We start from the raw sequence: 23,017 nt of genomic DNA on the forward strand, positions 1-23,017 counted from the left end.
TTAAACATTGTTAATTAAAGTAGCAATATATTAGATTGATGTACTGCACCTTGATCGTATAAAAAAGAATTAGATTTATGTTGAAAATATAAGCAGTGAAGAACATTAACACTCGTCATAGATGATGAGAAAACATGGACATGTGCTGCTTTTCATGACTTTAATGTTTAACTACAGAATGCATACATACAAGAAGTGGGAGAACTAAAGCCCAAGAGAACTAGAAAGGCTACAAAATACAACACATGGACCAATACATTTACAAAACATTCAAAATCCTTACAAAATGGGCTGTATTGGTCCTTTTTGTTCTTTTTACAAACTCAAACTTTGTGGCCACAGGGGAGCAGTTAACAGATTCACATCCTCCCCATCCCAAAATTTACAAGTGTCAAGAAAGAAAATCTACAGGCCTGGTCTCTTGTTTCCTTTGCTAAACCCACTAGCCCTCTCCCAAAGAGCCCAAAGTATATCTTTGCCAATCAAAACAAAGGAAGTCCTCTGCTCCAACGTTCGTGCCTCTTGCTGGCAGCATTTGATACTGGGAAAAGCAATATACTGGACCCTAATCCTAACTTTCCCCCACCCAGTCCCCCATATACTGTAGGATCCTGTGCTCCAATGCATCCATTTCCCCCCTCTTTGACAACTTTGTGATTTACAGGTCTCCCACCCACAAGAAAAATAAGTTACATAATATTTAAACTGGCTTTTCCATATTCTTTGGGAGTCTGGGAATGTCAGGAGAGCAGATCTGCCCCAGACAAAACACTTGGCATCAGCAGCCACCACTTCTATTACAGGCTGGTCAGGCACACAGTATGTGCCTCTCTTGAAACACAATTCGCACAAACCCAAAGTTCAGACAAATATTTCTGTTCTGTATATTTACAATAGTTTGAAATTATATTCACAGCATCTTCTGAATTTTGGCCAAGAGTCAAAACTTTTGTTTTTAAAACTTTGGAACATGCCCACAGAGAAGGAGATTTCTCACACAAAGATCTGTGATGTAAGCCCAACATGGGGGAGGGAGAGGCAGCCTCCAAGGTCTGGCTAGACCCACACACATTATTCTGTCAGCTTGATGGGATGGAGATCTCCAGGCTGGCACAATTTCCAGGGTGGTTGCTTTCTCTAACTAGCTCCAGTTCCTTCCATTACTTGTTGTGCCTGTTTTTGCCCCATACAACATTGCGCAACAGACTGGAACAACCTACAACAAGGAGAATAAACTTAATTTCAAGACACAACTTCCTCTCCTCTGCAAGTACCAGAGTTCCTAGGACTGAGTCCCCCAAATACACTGAACAACTAACTGTTTAAAATTACTCACTTTTCAATTTCTGGAGCACAATGGACAAACTCGTGATTCCAGAACTTAAATGCTGGGTTTTTAATCAGCTCGATGAAGGTAATAAGGAGACCCCATGGGTGAGGCCTATTTACAATCAGTCGTTCTAGCAGAACTCTGTAAAAGAAAAACAGATTAAGGCATGGGGAAAGTCACACCTCGTGCCAGTATGAAAGACATGATGCAGGGATATCAAGGTCCCGCTGAGAATAGGTACCCTCATGGGATTGCGTCTGGCAACATTAATTAGCACTATGCTGCTTTCAGAATGTGGAAGACTTTGCTTCTCAATATAATGTGAGAACGGGAAACTTGATTCTAGGCTTCACCACTGCAGACTCTGGCTGCAGATTTGTGGGGATGAATGCTCCTCCATCCAGATAAGGATCCTTGCATGGAATTATTGCAACCACCTCAACAGCTGCCTTTCAAACCATGTGAACCCTCTAATCAACACTGGAAGTCCTACTCTATATGTGGATAAGAGGGGCAAAGCTTAGAGTGTTTGTTACATTGCCAGCAGTGACTTGCTACTGCTGCAACGGGGACAAGCCACTTTCTTACTGGTTGCTGGGCAGGACAGCTTCAGATGGCAGTAGACCAACTAAGTGTTACCTCCTGAAGCTTCTCCCCAGTTCCTCATTGGCTCTTTTGTGAGAACTAGGCAATGTAGGGATTGTTTTAGAGTCCTTAGATCTCTTACCTGGTGATTTGTTCTTGAATAGCTTCAGTGTTGGCCTCTGCAAACAGGTAAAGCATGGTGCAGCTGAAATAGTGAGTATGACTGTTTGGGTACCGTAACTGATTGGCAATTGCATTTAGGAAGAGGTACCGACCTGGAACACAAAAAAGGTAAATAGTTAGATTCTCTTAAACACAAAGGAAATCAACATCCTTGCCTGGCTAATTTGTTAGTTCCAAGAGTTATGTCCGAAAGCCGGGAAAGTTAATTAAATGGGTGCTGCCACCAGTTGACATGAATTTCCCAGGCTCACTTCTCAAAGTTTCCTAGTTTGTAATTCATTTTCATAAACCTGTTGGCTTACACAAGGGGCGGGGGCAACATTTTGCAGCCTGGAGGCCACATGCCAGGATGGGATCAGAAGCAAAAGCAACTGATTTGACATTAAGCTGCATTCCAGCTATGTAAAAGTAACCGGTTTCTACAGATACATACAACTAACTCTGTTCTCCATACAGCCAAGCGAGAGGCATCATCACAGTTCAAGGACACATTCCAAGCTGGCAAACTCAACCAAGGAGAGTGTGGGTCATGGCCTGGGCTGGGGGTGGGGAGTGATGAGGTCTGGAGGACCACATTTGGCCCTTGGGCTAGAAGTTCCCCACCTCTTAGGTGGAACTAAATAAACCCTTTCTATATATTAGTTGTGGAATATTTTAAACATAATTTCTAAAATCTAACAATATTTTAGGGTACAATCTGGCCAAATTAAAGCAAAGTATTATCCATGTGGGCTAAATAGTGAGATGCAGGATTGATTCTGTCATAGAACGCCAATACCTGAAATTATCAGCTAGCCTCTGAAGTCCAGTATCAATTGTAAGGCTAGCACATTATCAATTATAAAGTATTTATGTCTGACCTCACCAGGTTGATTTCCCAGGCTCTTTTTCCCCCATAGCCAAAGACCTAGAGATAAACCTCTTGCATCTGATTTAACATTAGGCTAGCTGATTTGAAGTACTATCAAGCTTCCTTTTTTACCTTCTGTGTCCAGGTCAACAGCAAGATTCTGGAAGATATCCATGTGAGCCGAGTGGGTGATGGTGCTCATGGAAGGAGTGCTGCCTTTGTTGTGAATATGTGCAATAGCTTGAGTACCTACATACAGCACCAGGGCATTTATCAGCTGGATATTGTAGCGATTGCCAGGCTCATTTGATACCTAGTGGGGTGAACATAAAAGAGGCAAAGTCACTGCCTTGGACCTCCAAGACAAAGAGCCATGAAGAAAATATATTACAGTGGTGCCTCGCAAGACGAATGCCTCGCAAGACGAAAAACTCGCTAGACGAAAGGGTTTCACGTTTGAGTCGTTTCACAAGACGAATTTCCCTATGGGTTTGCTTCGCAAGACGAAATGTCTTGCGAGTTCTTGCGAGTTTGTTTCCTTTTTCTTAAAGCCGCTAAGCCGTTAATAGCCACTAAGCCGTTAATAGCCGCTAAGCCGCTAATAGCCGTGCTTCGCAAAACGAAAAAAACCGCAAGACGAAGAGACTCGCGGAACGGATTAATTTCGTCTTGCGAGGCACCACTGTATGCGATTGCGAATGTTTAAACTGCAGAGTATAACTCACTAAAAGGTCTGCCAAAGCCATTAGCTTTAACAGCAGGCAGGCTTCTCTTACCTCCTCTATCACTGCTGCTGCACAATCCATCCCCAACTAGGTACTAGTTTTTAAAAGATACATGCATTACAATATAGTAAAAAATTGCTAAACACAGACCCACAGCTCCATCAGGATGCATTATCTGGGCCAGGTAAAACTGATCTTTTCCTAATTTATGTCTCTTTAAGCGGGGTTGATGTATGACACAATCTGCAGTGGGATCAGGGCTGAACTGAGATCTTTCCTCTCTGATGACTAAACTATGCATCTGGCAAGCACCAGATCTATGATTTTTACTGTTGGTCCACCACTGTAAGCCTCAATCTGATAGTTATTTTTAAGGGACTCCATGTAAAACTCTGCAAATTCAAGAAGATCCGTTTTAAGCCTATTGGATCTCATTTTTACCCAAATATCCCCCCACAAAAAAGTAAAGAAAATCTTTGTTTGGGGAGGAGTAAAGAAATGACACACTCAAAATTCCAGAACTGCCCACAGCCCCAAATAAGGTTGATGAGCCCTGCTTTAGACAGAGGACCTAAAAGCCTGTTTTGGAGCAAAAGACACAGCAGACACAGGACTGCATGCTAACCTCCACTCCCAGACCTCTTCCTCAATCTGATTTTTGAGTAAGCCCCTCACCTGCAAGTTGCTACGCAAGTCGGACAGGAACGTGACTGGAGAACGGGTTTTGAGGTAGGAATCCAAATCCTTTTTGAACTGAGGTGGCATCACTCCAGTGAAATTGGTGAGTATCCGTGGAGCAATATTAATCTCACTCAACATGTCCACCTGTCGAGCACAAAGAAGCATCCTAACGTTATTTTCTACCATTCAGCTGTTACCCATCTGAAGTCCACAGGGAAGGCTGAGTATTACTCTTGTATCACCACCACCATGATCTTAAATGTGACAGCTGCTTTATCTTGCCCAATGCAAACCAAAGCGACTTACAACCAACCAACCAACCAACCAACAAAACCACCCCACATCAATATATTAAATATATTAAAACCAGTGGGGAGGACAGACATTGAAAACATCCTGCCCAATTCTAAAAGGCCACAGATAGTTAAAGGCCAAAAGGCTTGTTACAGAGGAAAGGTTTTGCTTGGTGTTTAAATACATGTTATGATGGTGCCAGGCGAGCTTCCTTGGAGAGGCATCCCATAAGCAGAAAGGCACCACAGAAAAGGCCCCTTCTCCTGTTAACACCCTCTGGATCTCTCATAGTGGTGGCACACAAAGGAGGGACTCAGGTATAGATGTAGCATAAGCAAACTGATATGCTGGAACAGATGCCAAAGTTCAAGTGCATCTTTACTACTAAGCAACGACTGCCGTGTATGTTCCAGGACAGAATGCTCTTTTCAAGACCAGGAGTTCACAATGACATTCCCCACCTGGGGCGGTTCAGTGTTATAAACAGCTTCCCTAAGGCTGGGGGTAGCTAATGGGGTGCCCTTCAGATGTTGATGGACTACAACTCCTGTCATCTTTAAGCACTAGCCTTCTAGTTGGGGCCAACAGGAGTTGGAGTCCAACATCAGGAGGGCATTATATTGGCTACCCTGTTTCATCAGCTGACCCACTAGGATCTTACTGACATTGTTGTTTATGCAAAAGCATCAACACCATTGCACAATCTCAGGTGCTTCAACACATGAGGTCTCATACAAATCAGGCCTTGTACATTACCTTAAGGTTGGGAGTGAAGGGATCTGGAAGCCTCATATTACGTGGGAAGGCACTCAATATCAGATTCCTTAGCTGAATACAGTTTGGAGGAATCACATCGCAGAAACCATAGTGGTAGTCACAGAGGAATTCTGGGAAGTCATGTAACAGGACCAACAACACACGCAGAGTACCCTACAAAAAAAACGGGGGGAAAGAGAACTAAGTATCTATGCTAAATCTATGCAAAACATCTCAGCCAACACTATTATCAGAGCTTTCCAAATGTTTCATGTTGGTGACACACTTTTTACACACGCAGGTCAATTTCCTCATCCACAATCCCATGGAAAAGGGCTGTATGATTTGAACTTTACTGTGAAGCTACAATTGTGCTGGGAAAATAATCCAGACCATCACTGAATTGTAACAAATTCTCTTATGCTCTATTCTAAATTCTACTTACCTTGTACAGAATTTGCATAGGTTTGGCAAGTTCCACATTCCTCAGGAAAGGAGCCAAATATTTAAACAGATCTATCAACAGCTGAGCATACATAGGCCACCCCTGGAAAGAGAATTTACATGATAAGAGTTATGTGATATTTGCTAATATATTTACTATAATGTCTGAACTGGATCCCACTTAACATTGCTGGTAGAACTAACAACTTGCATGTTACAAAGCAGTATACTACATTATTCTTTAATCTGTCAGGGCTACCTGAAATATGAAATCCATAGTGAAACCAGCCACTTATGTACAATAAGGGGCACTGTAGGGGTTGAATTCTGGACTTAAGGGAAATGGAAGAATGAGTGAGATTTACTGGAAAGACTTGGTCACATCTGCCCCAATACAGTGCAGCTGTGGACTCTCAGAAGTTTGATACAACCTACAAGGCTGCAAATGGTTCCTTGCAAGTTATTTCAAACTTCTGTTTAACATCTATGACTGCTGGAGTAAACTGATTTAAATATTCATTTTAAATAGAAAATAATTTTAACCTCTCTTTCTCTTACACTGCACAATCCTCCTCCCTTGCCCCTGCCTAGAAACAAAATAGGGAACTTGTCCATTGCAGCTCATGTACCTCTGCACCACTGTCTTTGTCTGCTCAGAGACAACTAAAGGGCCAAGCATTTTCAGAAGCAAGGGCTGGTAATTAATAGGCAGAACAGTTTATTTTCAGAAGATTAAAAAGTACTGTCCTTTTTTTAACAGAGAGGAAGGGTATTCTTAAATTGAGAACTGAGATAATCCCACAATTCAGATAAAAAGTACATAAAATATGCACTTTAGTCAAGGTCACACAGGTAGAACTAGTGGAAGGAAGGCCCTCCTAGCAATAATACTGGATCACATCCTACTGAGACAAGCACTGGATCCCAGTACATGCCATGATATGTCGAGCCTCACTCACCACCACCAACACCACCACTGCAGCCACACTACCAAGCTCATAACAATTGTAGCATATAACCATATTTCTCCTACTTCCTTCTCCCACGCAGCTGGGAGGCTGGCAGGGTATAGTTTTCACTTTTACAAAACTTAAAGAGTTATGTGTGAAATAGGAATCTAGGTTTAAAACACTGCTAAGTTTCAAAACAAATCAACTTCAAGCCACAGGTTATAAAGTTGGCCTGTTTAATTAACCATGGTTTGCTTTAAAGCACACTCCTGGATCTAGTGTTCCATGCAAAGGCAGCCAGTGTATTTGACTTAAGGATGATTCAGTATTTAAGGGTTAAACGTGAACATTCTTGTATTCAGACTGAATTTTACCAGGCTGGGTTTTTTAAGGGATGAGGATTAAAATCCCATTTTTAATCCGTCCTGCTGAGGTTTCTGGACCTCTTCAGGTAATCAACTCTTACCAGCTACGTTGTGGGAATATGGTAAAGACCTTAAAAGCAGACATCAGAAATTTAAATGGCATAAAGTCATTCTAGTTAAACAAAACCTGCAAACCAAGATGCATCCTTATTCCCTTTGGAAGCTTCGTAAGTTACAGAAGATAAACTGCAGCCACACCTTCTGCTGTGGTGTATGTGCCAGCATTCTTGCAATAAATATCCGATGGGAGATCAATTCTAGCCAAGCATAAACAAAACCTGGAGCTTTTGTAGGTCTCAGGATGTGAAATGTGTTACTGAAATAAAAACATACAACACAAGCTTTGTGTGAGATTTGTTTAAAGCACTGCCAAGAATCTGCATTGAACTAAGACCATCCTTGAAGTCTAAATCAGGCAGAGGTGGTTAAACGATTTAAGGACCAAGAGCCAGCATTCACTCTTGGCTAACCCTACAGAGCCAAATGCCAGCAGCAGTGGGTGTTTGTGAACCTCCAGCTGACTCATGCAGATCAGATGAAAAGGGCAGGTTATCAGCTCCTTCCTGCACATCAAATGTTCAAGCTGATGATCGGGGAGGATGTGATTTGTTCTATGGCACTATACTAGGAGATTTAAATCTCCTTGCCCACCCCCAGGGTTGCATCTGCCTTGAAGGCAGAATTCCCAGTGGCCTATGGGTAGTCGTAATGCCCTTCTGTAAAGCCCCTCTGTCTCCTGCTCTGAAGGGCCCAACAATTCCAAAGCCATCAAACTACAACTTATTCCTTCCATTGCATTTTATGCCAAAAATCTGTGGATTTTATAAAACTGTACAAGTTTGCCATTTACTTTAAAAGTGCATCAAACATTTCTCTGAGGAATGATGGTGGCCCCAAACCATTCAAATGCAGTAAAAGATGCATAATTAAGATCCAAGACAATAATGTATCATATAGGAATCACAGTTTTAATAAACAGATCCACTAAAGTAAAGGAGCGTTTTAGTTGCCATAAATTCCCATAGGTGCCCAGAGGGCAGTCTTTACAACTAGAATAGCACCATCTCCTGAGGGATCAATGTCCCAACTTGACCAGAGATTGAGTCTGGCTAAAGCTCTAGAATGTTCTAAATCCAGCTCCACAGCTACAGATCCCAATGTGGGACTGCACAGAGATTAAGACAGAGCAGTATAAAAACCCTTCCCTCACACCAAGAGGCTGAGAAGCATTGGTTCCATACACTATAGAACAGTCCGCGTACGGAAAGAATCCCACATATGCCCACAAATTTTCTTAATGTGCAATTATTCCAGTAACCAAAATAGACTCCAAGTCTATCAACATATTTAAAATTACACAAAATTAGTGTTAACTAAAGTGAACTGGTGTAGACTCAATGCAAATCACAGAACTGTAGAGTTTGAAAAGAACCAAAGTGTCCTCTAGTCAATTAAATGATACCTACCAGAAGGCTGTGAGTGTCTGAAAGTTTATGGTTTCCAGGACATGCTCAGGAGCATTTAATTCTAACAGCAACATGATGAAAATGCGGTGGTAGGGAAGCTGCTGGAATTCACTTTGACGAACATCATGATCCTGCAAAAGGACTCCCACAACTATCCCAAGAACCTAGAGGTGAAAAGGCAAGGCGCCCAGAATGCAACTTTTATGTATGCTTATAATTACTGCAATGCCAACTGGAATTCATGCACATACTCAGTATTTTTTGAAGACAATACAACAAACTGGCGATCTTGACTGCAATTTTACAATAATGTTTTCTGCCCTTTCACATGTAAGTGAACAAGAAATATGCACATCTCAAACCCTTATTCAGATTTATGTAATGCTTTTCCTAAGTGCTCCAAGTACATCCTGCATAGTACACTGACATTCTTTACAATGTAGCTAAGGATCCCTTTTACAGAGGAGGCAATCGCCTGCCAAACACCATCCATAGATGGATCACGATTTTAAAACATGGAACTCCTAGTCTGTGTTAGTAAAAAAACATGCTGCACCAGTTCCCATTCATTTAATAAGGAAACCTTTGCCAACCTGGCCCCATGGACTACAACTCCCACCAGCCTCAGTCATCACAATTCTAAAGTATACTACCCATTCTCACAACCAGCTAAACTCAAGCTAGATGGGTACTGGGGGCAGGGAAGGGTGCTCCCAACCTTGTTGAGCAAGTTGATCTTGGTGACTGTGTTGGTGGCCTCCCCAGAGTGCTTCACCAGCAGTGCAATGAGGCGCACAAAGGCATCCAGGTTGTGGTAACACTTGGCACGGATCATGGTGGGATTGGCAGCCGGGTTGTGCTGCTGCTCAGCTTGAGCACGATAGCTGATCTCAACACACATTTCAGTGCAAAGACGGAAGAATCGCGTGATCAAATCATCAGTTTTCAGGATTCCTTGCTGATGCATCTGTAATGGGGGAAAGGTAGACTCAGACCTAAAGAACTCCTCTTTTTTCTAAAATCAAGCTAGTAATGTTCTATCTAGACATGCTGGAAAGCAAGTGGGCTAGACTGTAACACTGCAGTTTGGCATCAAGAAAAGGCTGGTGATGCTTCTTAGGGTCAATTCCTACATTACCAACCATAAGCAGCATAAGATCATTTCTATGTAATCAGGTCCCACACCACACTGGTAATGTCTACATCCAGAAACCAGGTGGAAAAGGAAACTATGCTGGCAAGGAAGTAAACGCGACACCCATGTTGCCTCTGTATGTAGGCGTTACTGATGCTGCATGCTATATGCAGAAAGGGACATTTCTTACTGTGAATTCCTGTTCTGCTTCTCCTGGAGGGCATTCCCAACCAGTGGGATAGCACCTCCGCCTGGAGCAGCAGACAGGGCCATCATCTTGATCTTCCTAGACTGGACTGGCACAGCAGAAATAAACTCTAAATGCCTTAAAATAAAAGAACCAACAACCTGTATGCAATAACCCAAGCACACATAAAGCAAAAACACGAGGAGCAGCTCCCCATCTGTGCAGTGAGGCAGAAGCCTCAGAGCAAAGCTTCGCCCACAGGAAACAATGGCAGGTGGAATACCCTCTGGGTGACATTGAAAACAGGAATTAAGTGCAATAGACAATCTCCTTCTCTCAAGGTTTCTAGAGTACATTCCAAAACACTGGAATATGAAGGAGCCATACCATTCCAGAGTAGGCTGGAACTATGGAAGCTGTACTTTATGCAGAATACCACACATCAATTCTGCAGTGTTGATAGGTCCAACTAGTCATGCTTCTCCTTCAGGGACACACTGCTAGACTAGGATGCAGAAGTGAATGGTCCCTTCCACATGAGGATAGGAGAAAAGTGCTCAGCAAAAGTAGTGAAGTGAAATTCTAGGCAGGGAAGCTACATGGTGTAGGAGGGTTAAGACTACCCCTCTTAGGAACGTAGGCCCATGAGAATGGATTGCTACTCCTGTCGGTTTCATAGGTAGACTGTCAATAGGTATTTCAGTCACTTGCAAAATCTGATATCACAATTTTTAAAGCAATGGTTATTCAGGATGAAATTCTCATTATGAAAGAATTCAAAACGCTTTTCATAAGCAATAATCTCTAGAATGCAGAGCAACTAAAGTGGCAAATATGAACAGAAAATTCTGCCACTGAACAACAGGGTTCCATTCATCAGTGATCCATTCACTCTGGCATTTTGCAGGGGTCAGCGTAACACTGAAGGCAGACCTGATTTTCAGTTTATTCCCTCCACATCTTTATCGGTTTTACTTGTGCATTATTTAGGCAAATTATGTTGCATTTCAGAGACACTGCAACTTTTTCGGGTAGCTGTCTAGGGATCTGGGGGGAAAGGCATGTGAAATTTTGCTGTCCTCATAGTACTGAATAGTTTTCATAGCCACTGTTTCCAAAGTGCTCCATACACCAATAAGGCAAAATTTTAATGGCAAGTACCACTGTTTCTGCAGTCTTAATAAATACATTTCTATCTGGAAGAGGACCTGCAATTTACTTTATTCACATATGCAAGCAGGCAGTGGAGTGGCTACTTGAAATGCAACTTAAATAAGGAAGCAAAGTTTTGGCACCCCTGAAGGACGACTGTGGTAGCGAAGTAAAAAACTGGCAAACTGCTTGCCATATTCCACGCCTACATATGTAAAGAGATTCTAGCTTTTGCAAACACCTCTCTAACATCTGTAACACAGTGTCACCTGGGGGGAGGGGGAGGAAACTGAGTTAAGGAAACTGCATTAAGTAGTGTACAAGCAGTGGCCATACCTGGCTGGTGGCAGTCACCCTCCCCTTCAAGGTGGCTGACCCAAGGCCACACCCAGAGGGCACAGGGATTCTCCTTGGAGCATATCCCACATGACCTCTACATCTGCCTTCAGAAGAGCTGCTGCTTCCTTTGGGCACAAAATAAATGAGTGGAAGACCCTCGGGACTGTCAAGAGCTGCACGAAGTGCCCACTGGCGGTGGCAGCTGCTGCTCAGGTACGTGCTCTGCCCTAGCTTCTTAGGTTTCTCTCCTCAGAGCAAGGACACATCCTCCACCCTGAGAAAGCCAAAGAGCTCTGTGGGGCACTGGGAATCTTTTCCTCTCTTTTCCCCACAGCATGCAGTCCCCCTCAGCCAGGTCTTTCTTCATTTAAAGAACACAACCTCCTAGTGGATGCAGTGGCGAGCCCCCAGCATCATGATACTGGCTAGCACAAACAAACAACCATTTACTAACACGTTTCTCTACACTGATATGACATGTTGCACGTACTGCCATTATGCAAAGTGGAATTTTTAAAAAGGGGAAATCAATATTACATAGTACTCTACTTGATCCAAGGGCATCATAACCTACTTATGTTGAATAAAAAGCACCTTTCTTTCCCCAAGCTCTACCTGTCCAACAAATGCAGAGAATGCTTTGGTGCTGTCACGCCCAGCTGCTGCAGAGTGGTAGAGATTCACCCACTCCCTCAGGAGATATTCTGCCTTCTCCCTCAGGCCAGGGGGATCATCATACTCAGAGGCCTGAGAGATCCCAGAATGCATCATGAAATTTGGCCCTCCATGAGCACGGTCAATCATGGCTTCATAGTTGGACCGTACCACTTCCATCAGCTGGGGCAACCTATGAGAGATCCAGAACGAACATGCTTGGGTTTAGATTACTTGTGCTATGTGCATAAATTTTAAAAAATACCCCACAATAAACAGCATTGTATTTCAAACATTTGCATCACATCGTTGTCCCACAGAGATAGCATATGAGATGTTATTATATTATTGCAACCAAAACTATGACATGGTTTAGGGGCAAGAGTTGGGAGCCCAGTTGGCATCTTGGTTCAGCAGACCTTTGAACCAAAGTCGCCTAGATTTAAGTCCAACATGCCATCCACTAACCCACAACGGCTCCATGACATAAGCTTCAAAGAAACACAGTAAGAATCTGAATGAACTGCACCCTATTACTGCCAGATAAATTTGGAGATAAAAGGTGAGGTGACCTAGTCTAGTGCCTGGCATTAGGGAATGGATCTGCTGTAGTTGGGCAAGAACAGAAAAGAATGGCCTCTGTCCTTCAGCCCAAGACATCTAGGAGAGTGGACTACAAGTGCTTCAGAGATGGGGGGTATATTGCTTTTCAAAACCTTTGATCTGTCACTTATTATTACACTCTCAGTGTAATCAGCACTACCTTCCAGAATGAAGATTTGAAGGTGTCACACTAGGGCGTGCTTCCACAAAACCATGCCTAACACTGCAGGACTAAAAAGGCATGTCAGTCCTGCCTGCAGCAAACTTAAGGTCTGAATTACATATTCAGATGGCAATTTCAGAAAGTAGGTGGGAGAATCCATGTCTGAATGTTCCTCAATACGTGCAACTCCCTAAACACTGGAAAACTGCAAACTAGAGAAAGGGATTCTAGTCTTTTCCCCAAGGTGGCAATTTTTTTTATATGTTCACCAAGTTTCTGATGTGGAAGAGCATTCAAATCTCCCCTGACTATTGTTGCTAAAGTGGCAACAGTCTCAAAAGACATATCACATGGTACTTCCAAATATGTAGTATGATTCTAAATTGGAAGTAAATGTGCAATGGCCCATAATAAATCAAAGTTGTTCCTGGATTAAATAGAAAACTAAACAATGGCTTGTATTTTGTAGATTACTCTCTAAATAGTTCGTTAAAAATGGAGATTCAGGACTGGGTGGGGGGTGGCACTCTGAAGCACAGTAGGTATTACACAGTGATCCCACAATGTAAAAGGAGTGGACAGGAATGGCAGAGCCTCACATCATCATCATCATCACTGCCAAACTTGCACTAGCAGGAAACATTCTTTCACAGGCACTCAACACTCTTAACATTACCCTTCTGGTGCATTCCCTCTGGAGTGAGCATTAATTCTCATCAAAGTTTCAATGGTGTGAAACAGATCTGCTTCTGTTATGTGAGCAACACTTCTTTCATCCACCAAGAGGATTTTCACCAGCTGCATTGCAAATGCCACTGCCATGTAGTTCAAGCCATTCTCCATTGACTGTCAAGAAAAAGAAGGCAAGAATGTGAACAGTTTTCCTTCTAAAGCATAAGCAGAGATTTAATAACTAACTTGGCGGCAGTATCTCACCTGAGCCAGGTGGAGGTCATACTGCTGCATGTTAACTAGGTGGTTACGGATCAGTAGCTCCACTGCTTCTACATTGTATTTATATTCATCTCGACATTCTATCAGGCACCTGGAAAAATTAGATGTTTTCTTGTGTTAACTTTGTTTTCTCCTCAGTCTCAAGTTCCAAAAAACACAGAGAGGTAGCTACTTCTCCAATTATTCCACACATTCATTTCAGAAACACCAGCTGACTGTAACTGCCTCATGTTCAGAAAGCCAACAGACTTTGTAGCTGAAGATGAAGGAGCAGATTAAAGTCCAGCTGCCCCATTTACAAAAGACTGTCCACCCACCAGCAATTCCATAAATGGAGAACACAAAAACCCTTTCCAAACAGGAGCAGCAGATCAGATGCCTATCCTCTGATGACCTGAAAGCATGTGAGGCAAGAGCAGGAAACCTCAAATTTGAAGTGCATAGGAAAGGGGTCTGGGTAGAAAAACTCAAAGCACCACTGCTGAAAATTTTGTGAAACAAACACTTGCCCATCAGAACAATTAGCTGCAAACACTTGGTCAGAATTCTGAGGATCCAATGACCCATAAAGACCAGAAACAGCACAGGCAGCCACCTAGAGTGCCAAACCCTCACATCTAAGTCTACTGCTTTCCATAAGATTGTTGGTTAGGAGAGGAGCATCATCTATTTTAAATGGTTAGTTTCTGGAAATGGAAACAGGAATTAGCTAACATCTTGAAATGTTGACAACAGCAAGGTGAACCCTTGCCTGTATCCATATTATGACAGCCAACTGCAAGCCAATACACTTCTAGGGTCCTATACCAACAACGCATGGAAAGCAAAATAAAATAAAATAAAATAAATTCTATCCGGCTTTTTTATTTCCGCTTTTACAGCTTATATGTGTAAATACCAACAGACAATAACCAGAAACTGTAGCCACATTGCTAGGAGCAGCTTATAACAATGTAAAACCACAAAGTTACAGAATAACTATTTTAGGAATCGAAAAATATTCATACTGCAAGTTTTCGATCCAAACTAGATGAAACTAGCAATTGTGTGAATGGCTTAAAAAAAAACCAAAAAGCAAATAGGGTAGGAATTGGGGCCCTAGCACGGCTCATGTCCCCTGCACCTGCCACAGTTTAATGAAACTTTCACTGCATGAATGGAAGTTGATCTCTGAATGAAGGTAGCAGGTGCAGGCTCTCCAATTCAAATAGAAACTGCAATGGGGGGACGGGGCACAAATGTTTTAAGCCCCGCCACACCAGACTCTCAATCCAGACAAAGGGTCAGTTTTGTTTAAGTTGCATGAATGGTAGTTTACCTCTTTTATCACCCAACTTAATTCTCACACCAATATCCTATTTCAGGAGAAAGCCCCAAACCCTTGACTACTGAATCCATATGGCACTTATCATGCAACTCATAATGTAACTTAGTGGGATACAGAGCAGTAACTTACTAGGTGAAATCCTTATGTTGGCCAAAATCATAATATATTTAAATAAACATATTTAAATAGAGCTTCTACAGCCTTCAAAGTTTTATTCTTTCATCACTGACCTTGTAATCTGCTTGTTGCACCATGGAGACCCATAAGCACGGCCATCCTGCAGTGCTTTTAAAACAAGCAAGTGACATTCCCGGTAGCGGAGGAGGAGGTCAGCATCTGCACCACTGGTGGCATCTAACAAACCTTCAACTGCCTGTAGGAAGAGGAGCAAACACTTAAAAGCAACATCTTACTGAGTCATTTGGAGAGGAATCGAACTGTTTTGCTCTCGGGAGACAATGCATTCGGTGGCTTTTGCATAGTATGAATGCAGCCCATTATCATCATCATCATCGCTGTACATCATCCTTGTACTTTTGCCTCCAACAATGCTCACCACCAGCACTCAAGCTTTGAAAGAGTAGCCCACAAGGGAAAAGGGCGGTAAAAGGGCTTCTAATGACAGACATTCCCAAGCAACTGTTTTTAAAGCCTCCTACACAACAGCCCAGAAAACACAGCAAAAAACAGCGGATGGCAGGAGGAACCGCTATATCCACTACAGAAGGATCCTTCCTCACCACTTGGAAAGCGGCTTTTCTTAAATAGTATGTATTTTCCCAGAATAATCTGTATTCAATCCTGACTGTTCTGATCCTGTGCTCAGTTCAAGTAGTTTAATGCTGTAACTGTGTGCATGTTTCTACAGTAGAAAGCTTCAGATAAAGTGAGCCTCTCTCCATGGCCCAGGAGTCACAGATATACAATGAAGCAAGTTCATACACAAACCTTCTGTAGCAGTCCAAGGGCTGCAATAGCATCACGAGAATTACGAGCCACAACAACAGCCTCCAAAAGGCTTCGCAAGGCTTGAGTCTGTGGATTCATAGACAGGGTGTGAGGAACGGACTGAAGGTGCTGCTCCAGTTCTGCCATACATTTATCATAGATCTGCGCGACATCATCTGTTGCCCAGGCTTGCTGATTTAAAAGAAATCAAGAATACTTTATTAGTTAAATGAATGCTAATGAATGAGAATTCTGACCATTTATCATGACAGATTTCTCAATAACTTTTTCATTCCATTACTGCATTCACCAGCAATATTGGCTGGTACTTTTTACACTTAACATTTAGCTAAAACAGCAAATCATCTGCAGATTTTATTGTGAACAGTTTATAATGAAACAAAGTATTGTTTGATAAATCGTCATGGATTAAAAGGGGGGGGGGGTAATCAGTGAACTGGTTTACGTAATTAGCTCCCACAGAGTTCATAATCTAAATTTCTTTGTGTGGCATTTCATTCTGACTTTCAAATAATACTATTAGACTGTATAGCTTTGAAGAGAAGCACAAACAATAAGCAACCTCTCTATTTTCTGGAAGCCTCCAATAACTTGTAAAATAAATGGTCACAGTGTAGTTTACTTTAACCTCAGAATCACTTCAACCATCTCAACTGGATTTCTACCTTCATAGGCTGAGCTAGGATTCCTGTGGGTTGGGTTGAGTCATTGGTTGGTAAGAAACCAGGAACATTCCGTGCAAATTCTTCATAAACGGCTAGCTGCTTTGGGTCCACTCCACCAACCTTAAAAGAAAGTAGGAAAATTTGGATAAGTAGAAGACTCCAACAAGGCCTCCCAACTGATATTGTGGCGCTGATCATACTTTTAATTCTCTTAATTTCGCACCTTCAACCTGATCTGTTCTGGCATCCGTTCAGCCTGATAAGTCAATACTACAGGATCACAGTACCTACGACCCTCTTGCCTGGCATGTTTTCTGAGCTCAAATTCCTGGAAAAAAAGAAGAAGAAAAAGATGAATGACTTGGTAATCACATGATTTAACTTTTAACTGAAACTCTGCAACATACTTACAGTGGCCAGCCTCTTGTCCATTTCAGGGCCTGCTTTTTCTACAGCTGTCTTCTGAATGAAACAGCATGCCAACTCACAGTTATCTTGGGCTAACTGTGCTGCTGCCTGCTCCATCATCTCCCTCTGCTGTGGTGAGGCTGCCTATTTTAAAAAGCAAGCCATTAAAAAAGGACTATGCCCACAATGAGCAAATACTCATAATGTCAGTTACAGATGTTCATAAATATGGCATCGCTTTGCATGGAGTTAGCATAAAGTAAACCATCAAGCAAATTACATGCTTCATTCAAAATCTACATATAAACAAAAGGGAAAAAATCTGCCAAATAATTAGCATGTGCCCCACATTACATACTTCTAGTGCAATTCTATGTATGTGTTTTTTTCTGAAGTAAGTTCCAGGCATAGGACTGAATTCACTTATCATAGGTGCCCTCTAAATGCAGTAATGGGATATTTTCCCTCATTAGTATACACAAATGCAAAAACCAATGTACTGGAACTAATGGCTTTACTAAACCACAGCAAAAGACCTTTAGTAAAAGATCCTTCAGTAACAGGCTGCCCTTATTTCTTCTCGTTTCTTCTAAAAATCAGGAAAATTATTTTGATTAATGCTGTCTGACAAATCAACAGAATTCTTATCTGCTAATGGCAAGACTCTTGTAAAGCTATTACTCATACCATTCCTTAGTGCTGCAAGGTTTTATTCAGCCTCAATATCAAAATGGACATTCTCATGCCTGTTATAATGCCAAGAAAAGTGAACACAAGAAGATTCGCCCCATGAAGAACTAGCGCAGTTACAGCTGCAAGGCTGTGTGTTTTGTTGTAAACTTCACTTGCTTCCATAGCCCTTATGTGCAAGTTGTTGCTGCATCAACCATGGGCCACATAGCAAGTGTTCAGAAAGTCAAGCAGAATTGTTTCACAGATGAACTAAAGCAAATGCTAAAGTCTACTTTTTGGCCACAAGTCTAAACTACAGTTTAGCAAAATGTGAATGAGCCTGCTAGCCATGCCCTTGTCCCATCACTCCTCCCCTCCTCTTGCATGGCTGAAAAGAAGTGCAAAAGTTTTCACTTCCTTTTTTAGTTGATTACAGGTTCCTGTTTCATCAGAACCTGGAATTGTGGTTTAACACTAACAATGGTTAGTTTAATAACAAGCCAGCTGCAAAAACAATATCCACTGACAATATCCCTATCCACTGTTATTTTATAGAACAATGGATTCCCCCCGCCCCCCATGGAAAAAATACAGCAGAAGTTCTCCACAGCACGTCACTGAAAAAGCAAAGGTAACGAACAACAAAAAAGAAAACTTGAGACTGGATTTAACAATGGGTTATTAATTTCAATCAGTGGAAAATGGTAACGGATGAGACGTGGTTTTCAGAAATCTTCAACGCACAATTCATAGCTCAGGATGCAAACAACAGCTGCAGAAGGCGCGCGCGCGAATCTTTCCCCTCCCAGCTGACAAAAAAATTATCTTTTAATCCTATTTGCATTTTTAAAAACATGTAGGTTAAATGCAGACACATCTCACTTCAAATCTAGTTCGGTCCGCATTCTCATCACCTTTCTATACTATTGAATCTGAGCAGGGCATTAAGATACATCATGAAACTAACTCCTACCTGCAGAGAAACAGAGTACTACCAAATCTTGCTAGAATGCAATGCCACAAAACATGGGTTTAACTTATTCTGCTTCAAAAAAAAGTCTCTTATAAACTGCAAACATACCCGCAATGCAGTGGCAAAGCTGTTCTTCAGGTTGGTAGCTATGCTCATCAACAAAGGCTCCCTACAGGTGATCATAGCCATACCAGCAGTCAAATTCCTCATCATGTGATGTGCCGCTACACGCATGCGTGACTCTTCTGAATCTAGTGCAAAATCCTTCCTCACTATCTGCTCACACGTAGTCATGGCAATTTTAATGGACCGATCCACCACAGGATGTACAAGTTCTTGGACTGCACGCTCTATGGCTTGGCGCACACACTGCTTCAACTGTGGATGGGCCTGGAACAATGGAATCTGAGAAGGCAAAACCACCAAGAGTCAATGTCAACTTTTTATACACCATTGAAAGAAAGCATAAACTTATCCCTTCCAACCTAAAGGTGGAAGTCTTCTCAAAGTGACCAGGTCTAAAAGCTTACCGTTGGATTGAGCGTAATGTGTGGAGCTAGCCCTCCCAGGGAGTAAACATTGATGTCATGGTAACTGTACTGTGGTTGTGGGGGAACAGTAGCTGTGCAAGTGGTGCTGGTAGCTGGTGTTGTAGAAGCAGCTGAGAAAATACAAGACCAAAAAGGATAAAAGTTTTAAGAGTATGTCCTAACATAGATTCAATACTACAAACTTGTTTTATAGGAAACAAAAGAATTTTGGCAACCAATATGACAGTGTTTGCTCAGGTCTAAAGACTTGCTGATAAGTCCGACAACGCTATTATCTTTGATATCAGAGATGTCACTTGAAAAGCAATCTGGAATTAGGTGAACTGCTCAGGTAGAATGAGTACTAGAATTTACTGTAGTATTCCTATTACCAGGACGTGGGAGGGTATCTTGTGAAAGGTTACTCTACCCAGGACTAAACTGAATTCCCTGTCTCCAGGTTTGCTAAAACAGTTGTAGTGTTAATAACATTAAGAGTAAGAGAGAACAGATAATAGAAAGAAGATTCCTTACTAACTGCCCTGTGAGGTGCAGGCTATATTTGTATGATACAAGGATGACTGTATGAATCATCCTTGACACTTACTAGTGGTCGTAATTGGTGGAAGCTCTTCTGGTTGTTTTACATCTTTCTTTGGAGCAGACAGCTGTTCATCCAAACTTTTCAATCGATCTTTGTCTTTTAGGAGGTTCCCAGGTTTCAGTTCACTGATGTCAAGGGCAAGGTTCTTGCAGAGCACTTCAATTTCAAACTTCAGATTCAGCTGTACAATATTTAATGATTTCAGGTTTAATAATGTAATTATTAGTTATGTATACCTGCTATATAAATCTTAAGGCAAGTTCTGAAGAGCTACATGCTTCAAGGCAAATATTTTGAATGAGGTGAAAACCACTGGAACATGTAATTTTCTGGAGAAAGTCTATTCTCATTAAACTGGCTACAGCTCACTAGCTAAGCTCAAATCTTCAAACAGATGCATTGTAACAAGTTGTTCAAAAACAAAGCAATGCTGAGGAGCTCAAAGCAGAAAACTGAAACTTACTTTTAAGTCATGTTCCTGGTGCAGCTCTGCTAGTACATTCATAATAGCCATGGTCCAAGGATTTGGAGGCCGGAAAACCTACAAAAAGAGTGGAATGATAAAGTTAACAGTCCTGTTTCAAAAAGGGGGCTAGAACATCATTTAAATGGTGTTAGCAAAACAATGGAAACACGAGGCTGTAAACTTTAAGCCAAGGAGGAGAACCCAGTGGCCTCCAGATGCCGATGGCTGCCAGCTATCATCAACACTAACCAGAGGGTCCCACCTCTGCTTTGAACTAACACACGACACAAAATATATGCAAGATTCTGCAAGTGTCATCACCTCTGTCCACCTACTTCCCTGCCCACGCTTGCCAGTCAAGGAGTAGCAAAAACCAAAACCCCTGTCCCCAGTACTAAACTAAGATTCATCTGAAAGTCCAGTTGTTTTCTCTCTGTTCAATGTGAGGAGCACTGTCCTGTGCTTTGGCTTAGGCTGCCAAGAGTCTTGGACCAATTCCGTCTACTTGTTTGTCACAGGACATAATACTTACCACACTTCTCACACTGGATTCCAAAACTTTGGCAACAAATGGCACGACATACAGAAGTTCTTGCTGCCCCTTAACATAAGCCTCCAGCAGTAAGGATTTCACATCCAAGTCCTAAAATAAAATGAGTATAAATTAAACCCAGCAATGGGCAGTCTCACACCCACAAATCAGAGTCCTTTCTTTTTTAAATTTTCTACATAGCCCCCCCCCCAATTATAAAAAGGCACCAAAAACTGAGCTGATTTAAGCATGCACTAAAGTTTCTAGCCTTAAAGCCAGTTTATGTTTTTCTCTTCCACCCAGTCTCACCGTGTGCAAGATGGGTTTGTTTTTAGCCAGTGTGATCATCCCCAGCCAGTGACCCAGGTTCTTCAGCAAGGACCGGTCTGAAAAGTTGGCAGCAGCTTTATCTGATGTGAGTAGCACCTGAAGGATTTTTATTCCAGAGAGATGAAATCTTAGTTAGCAGAAAACCATGGTAAATCCATGAAAGTGCATTAACCATCTTCTTGTAGAATTAGACTAATGTTATTTCAAACAACAAATTTTAATTGGTCAACCAAATACAGCCTATAGCTATAAAGCAGGAAAAGGAAAGGAAAGAAGTAAATAAACAATCTCAGAAGTATATTAAAACATATGTGATAGAAAGCTTATAATATAGCATGTATATGTTATTATTAAATTAGTTTATAGACTGCTTCAAGGCATAAAGTCATCAAAGCAGTACACAAGGTAAAAACAGAATAAAACAAAACATGAGCTCTAAAAGCAGAAAAATCAATTTAACCAACTGAAAACAGCAAAATGATATGGAGTACTTTCCTCTCTGGGATCTTGCTCAGGAGATCACTTCTCCTAGAAAGGCAAACTACTTATTTGGGAGCTAATTGTTTGGGTCCCTGAAGGACAACTGAAAACAATGCTCCAGGGCCCATCTGTAGCACAGAAACAGCAATCAAGGTAGTCCACCAACACATTACTTTGATGATCAAGTTCAATTAGTTTTCAAAATAGCAGCATCTAGCTCTGTTCATTGTTTTATTGCAGCAGCTGCAGCATAATCTTATGAAGGTGGTGGTATACATGGGAGAAAGTATTTTTTTTATTTTTTATTTTTTGCTTTTGCAGTGCCTCCCTGAAAGCAAATATTTTTCAGTTAACGTTCATGTCACAAAAAAGAGCAACTGGGAACACTCACCTTGATATTTCTGTAGGTTTCGTTGAGAACCATTTTGTTGAATTCTGGATTCTTAAGTGTGTCAAGGAAATTAGAATAAAGGCTGTGGAAGTTTGGCTCAATACTAACTCTCTTCATCACAAGGTACTGTGAAACCCAAGGCATGAACTCCTCTTTCACCGTTTCTTTCAGTTCCTCAACCTGGCTCCATAAACACGTTAAAGGGAAATGGATCAATGAAACATAATGTTCGTGACACTCACAGGCATTCGTTCCAGTGAAAATATTCAGTTACCAAGACTTGCAACCTAACTAGTCCCACACCACTAATTGATTTGCTTACTTCAATTAACCATTTATTTCCTACTGTAAAGCCATTTATTTCTTCCTCTCCTGCTAACTCATCAGAACAATGCTGTGTGGACTCTGAGCTAGAAATATTATCAGCCAAGAAAACCAGAATTCAGAGATCTCTAGTAATCATGCAAATAAAATGGATTTGCCTAATACTACTTCTCTTGATTAATAATAATGATTTTATTATTTATATCCCACCCATCTGGCTGGGTTTTCCCAGCTACTCTGGGTGGCTTACAGCATATATTAAAACATTGTAAAGAGTGCCAAAGCATTATTTTGCTAGGCTTCTTCCATGGTTTGGAAGCCATAAATGAGAAGAAACTTGCATCAAGAAAAAAATGATTAAGGTAAGCCAAGTCTGGCACCCAACATCACTTTTTATGTTCAATTAGGAACACATGGAGAGCCAGTTATGCAGTATAGAGACCTGATTATACAGTGTGATAGAATAAATG

The 23,017-nt window shown here is 41.6% G+C and overlaps 1 protein-coding gene across 7 annotated transcripts in view; it reads right to left on the reverse strand.

Annotated features, from left to right (window-relative positions):
• Window positions 1-146: 146 nt before the first annotated feature.
• The window catches only part of CNOT1 (CCR4-NOT transcription complex subunit 1), a 61,074-nt gene continuing 38,203 nt past the window's right edge, over window positions 147-23,017 (reverse strand). For 5 of the 7 annotated variants that reach the window (XM_081202188.1, XM_081202184.1, XM_081202185.1 and 2 more), the window contains 25 exons: window positions 22,224-22,403; window positions 21,332-21,448; window positions 21,023-21,133; window positions 20,488-20,565; window positions 20,028-20,205; window positions 19,421-19,551; window positions 18,999-19,295; window positions 17,249-17,389; window positions 17,061-17,165; window positions 16,838-16,957; window positions 16,152-16,343; window positions 15,434-15,576; window positions 13,859-13,967; window positions 13,599-13,768; window positions 12,097-12,349; window positions 9,408-9,656; window positions 8,690-8,853; window positions 7,422-7,539; window positions 5,850-5,951; window positions 5,405-5,578; window positions 4,349-4,498; window positions 3,081-3,261; window positions 2,058-2,190; window positions 1,337-1,471; window positions 147-1,216 (listed from right to left, as the gene is read on the reverse strand). In XM_081202188.1, coding sequence (XP_081058314.1) covers window positions 1,138-1,216; window positions 1,337-1,471; window positions 2,058-2,190; window positions 3,081-3,261; window positions 4,349-4,498; window positions 5,405-5,578; window positions 5,850-5,951; window positions 7,422-7,539; window positions 8,690-8,853; window positions 9,408-9,656; window positions 12,097-12,349; window positions 13,599-13,768; window positions 13,859-13,967; window positions 15,434-15,576; window positions 16,152-16,343; window positions 16,838-16,957; window positions 17,061-17,165; window positions 17,249-17,389; window positions 18,999-19,295; window positions 19,421-19,551; window positions 20,028-20,205; window positions 20,488-20,565; window positions 21,023-21,133; window positions 21,332-21,448; window positions 22,224-22,403 — 3,810 coding nt within the window. In that variant the 3' untranslated portion in view covers window positions 147-1,137. The remainder of the gene's footprint in view (window positions 1,217-1,336; window positions 1,472-2,057; window positions 2,191-3,080; window positions 3,262-4,348; window positions 4,499-5,404; window positions 5,579-5,849; window positions 5,952-7,421; window positions 7,540-8,689; window positions 8,854-9,407; window positions 9,657-12,096; window positions 12,350-13,598; window positions 13,769-13,858; window positions 13,968-15,433; window positions 15,577-16,151; window positions 16,344-16,837; window positions 16,958-17,060; window positions 17,166-17,248; window positions 17,390-18,998; window positions 19,296-19,420; window positions 19,552-20,027; window positions 20,206-20,487; window positions 20,566-21,022; window positions 21,134-21,331; window positions 21,449-22,223; window positions 22,404-23,017) is intronic. The other 2 variants (XM_081202187.1, XM_081202186.1) reach the window with 1 other exon arrangement.

The sequence above is a fragment of the Podarcis bocagei genome (genome assembly GCF_964188305.1).
Source record: "Podarcis bocagei genome assembly, chromosome: 7".
Lineage (NCBI taxonomy): Eukaryota > Metazoa > Chordata > Lepidosauria > Squamata > Lacertidae > Podarcis > Podarcis bocagei.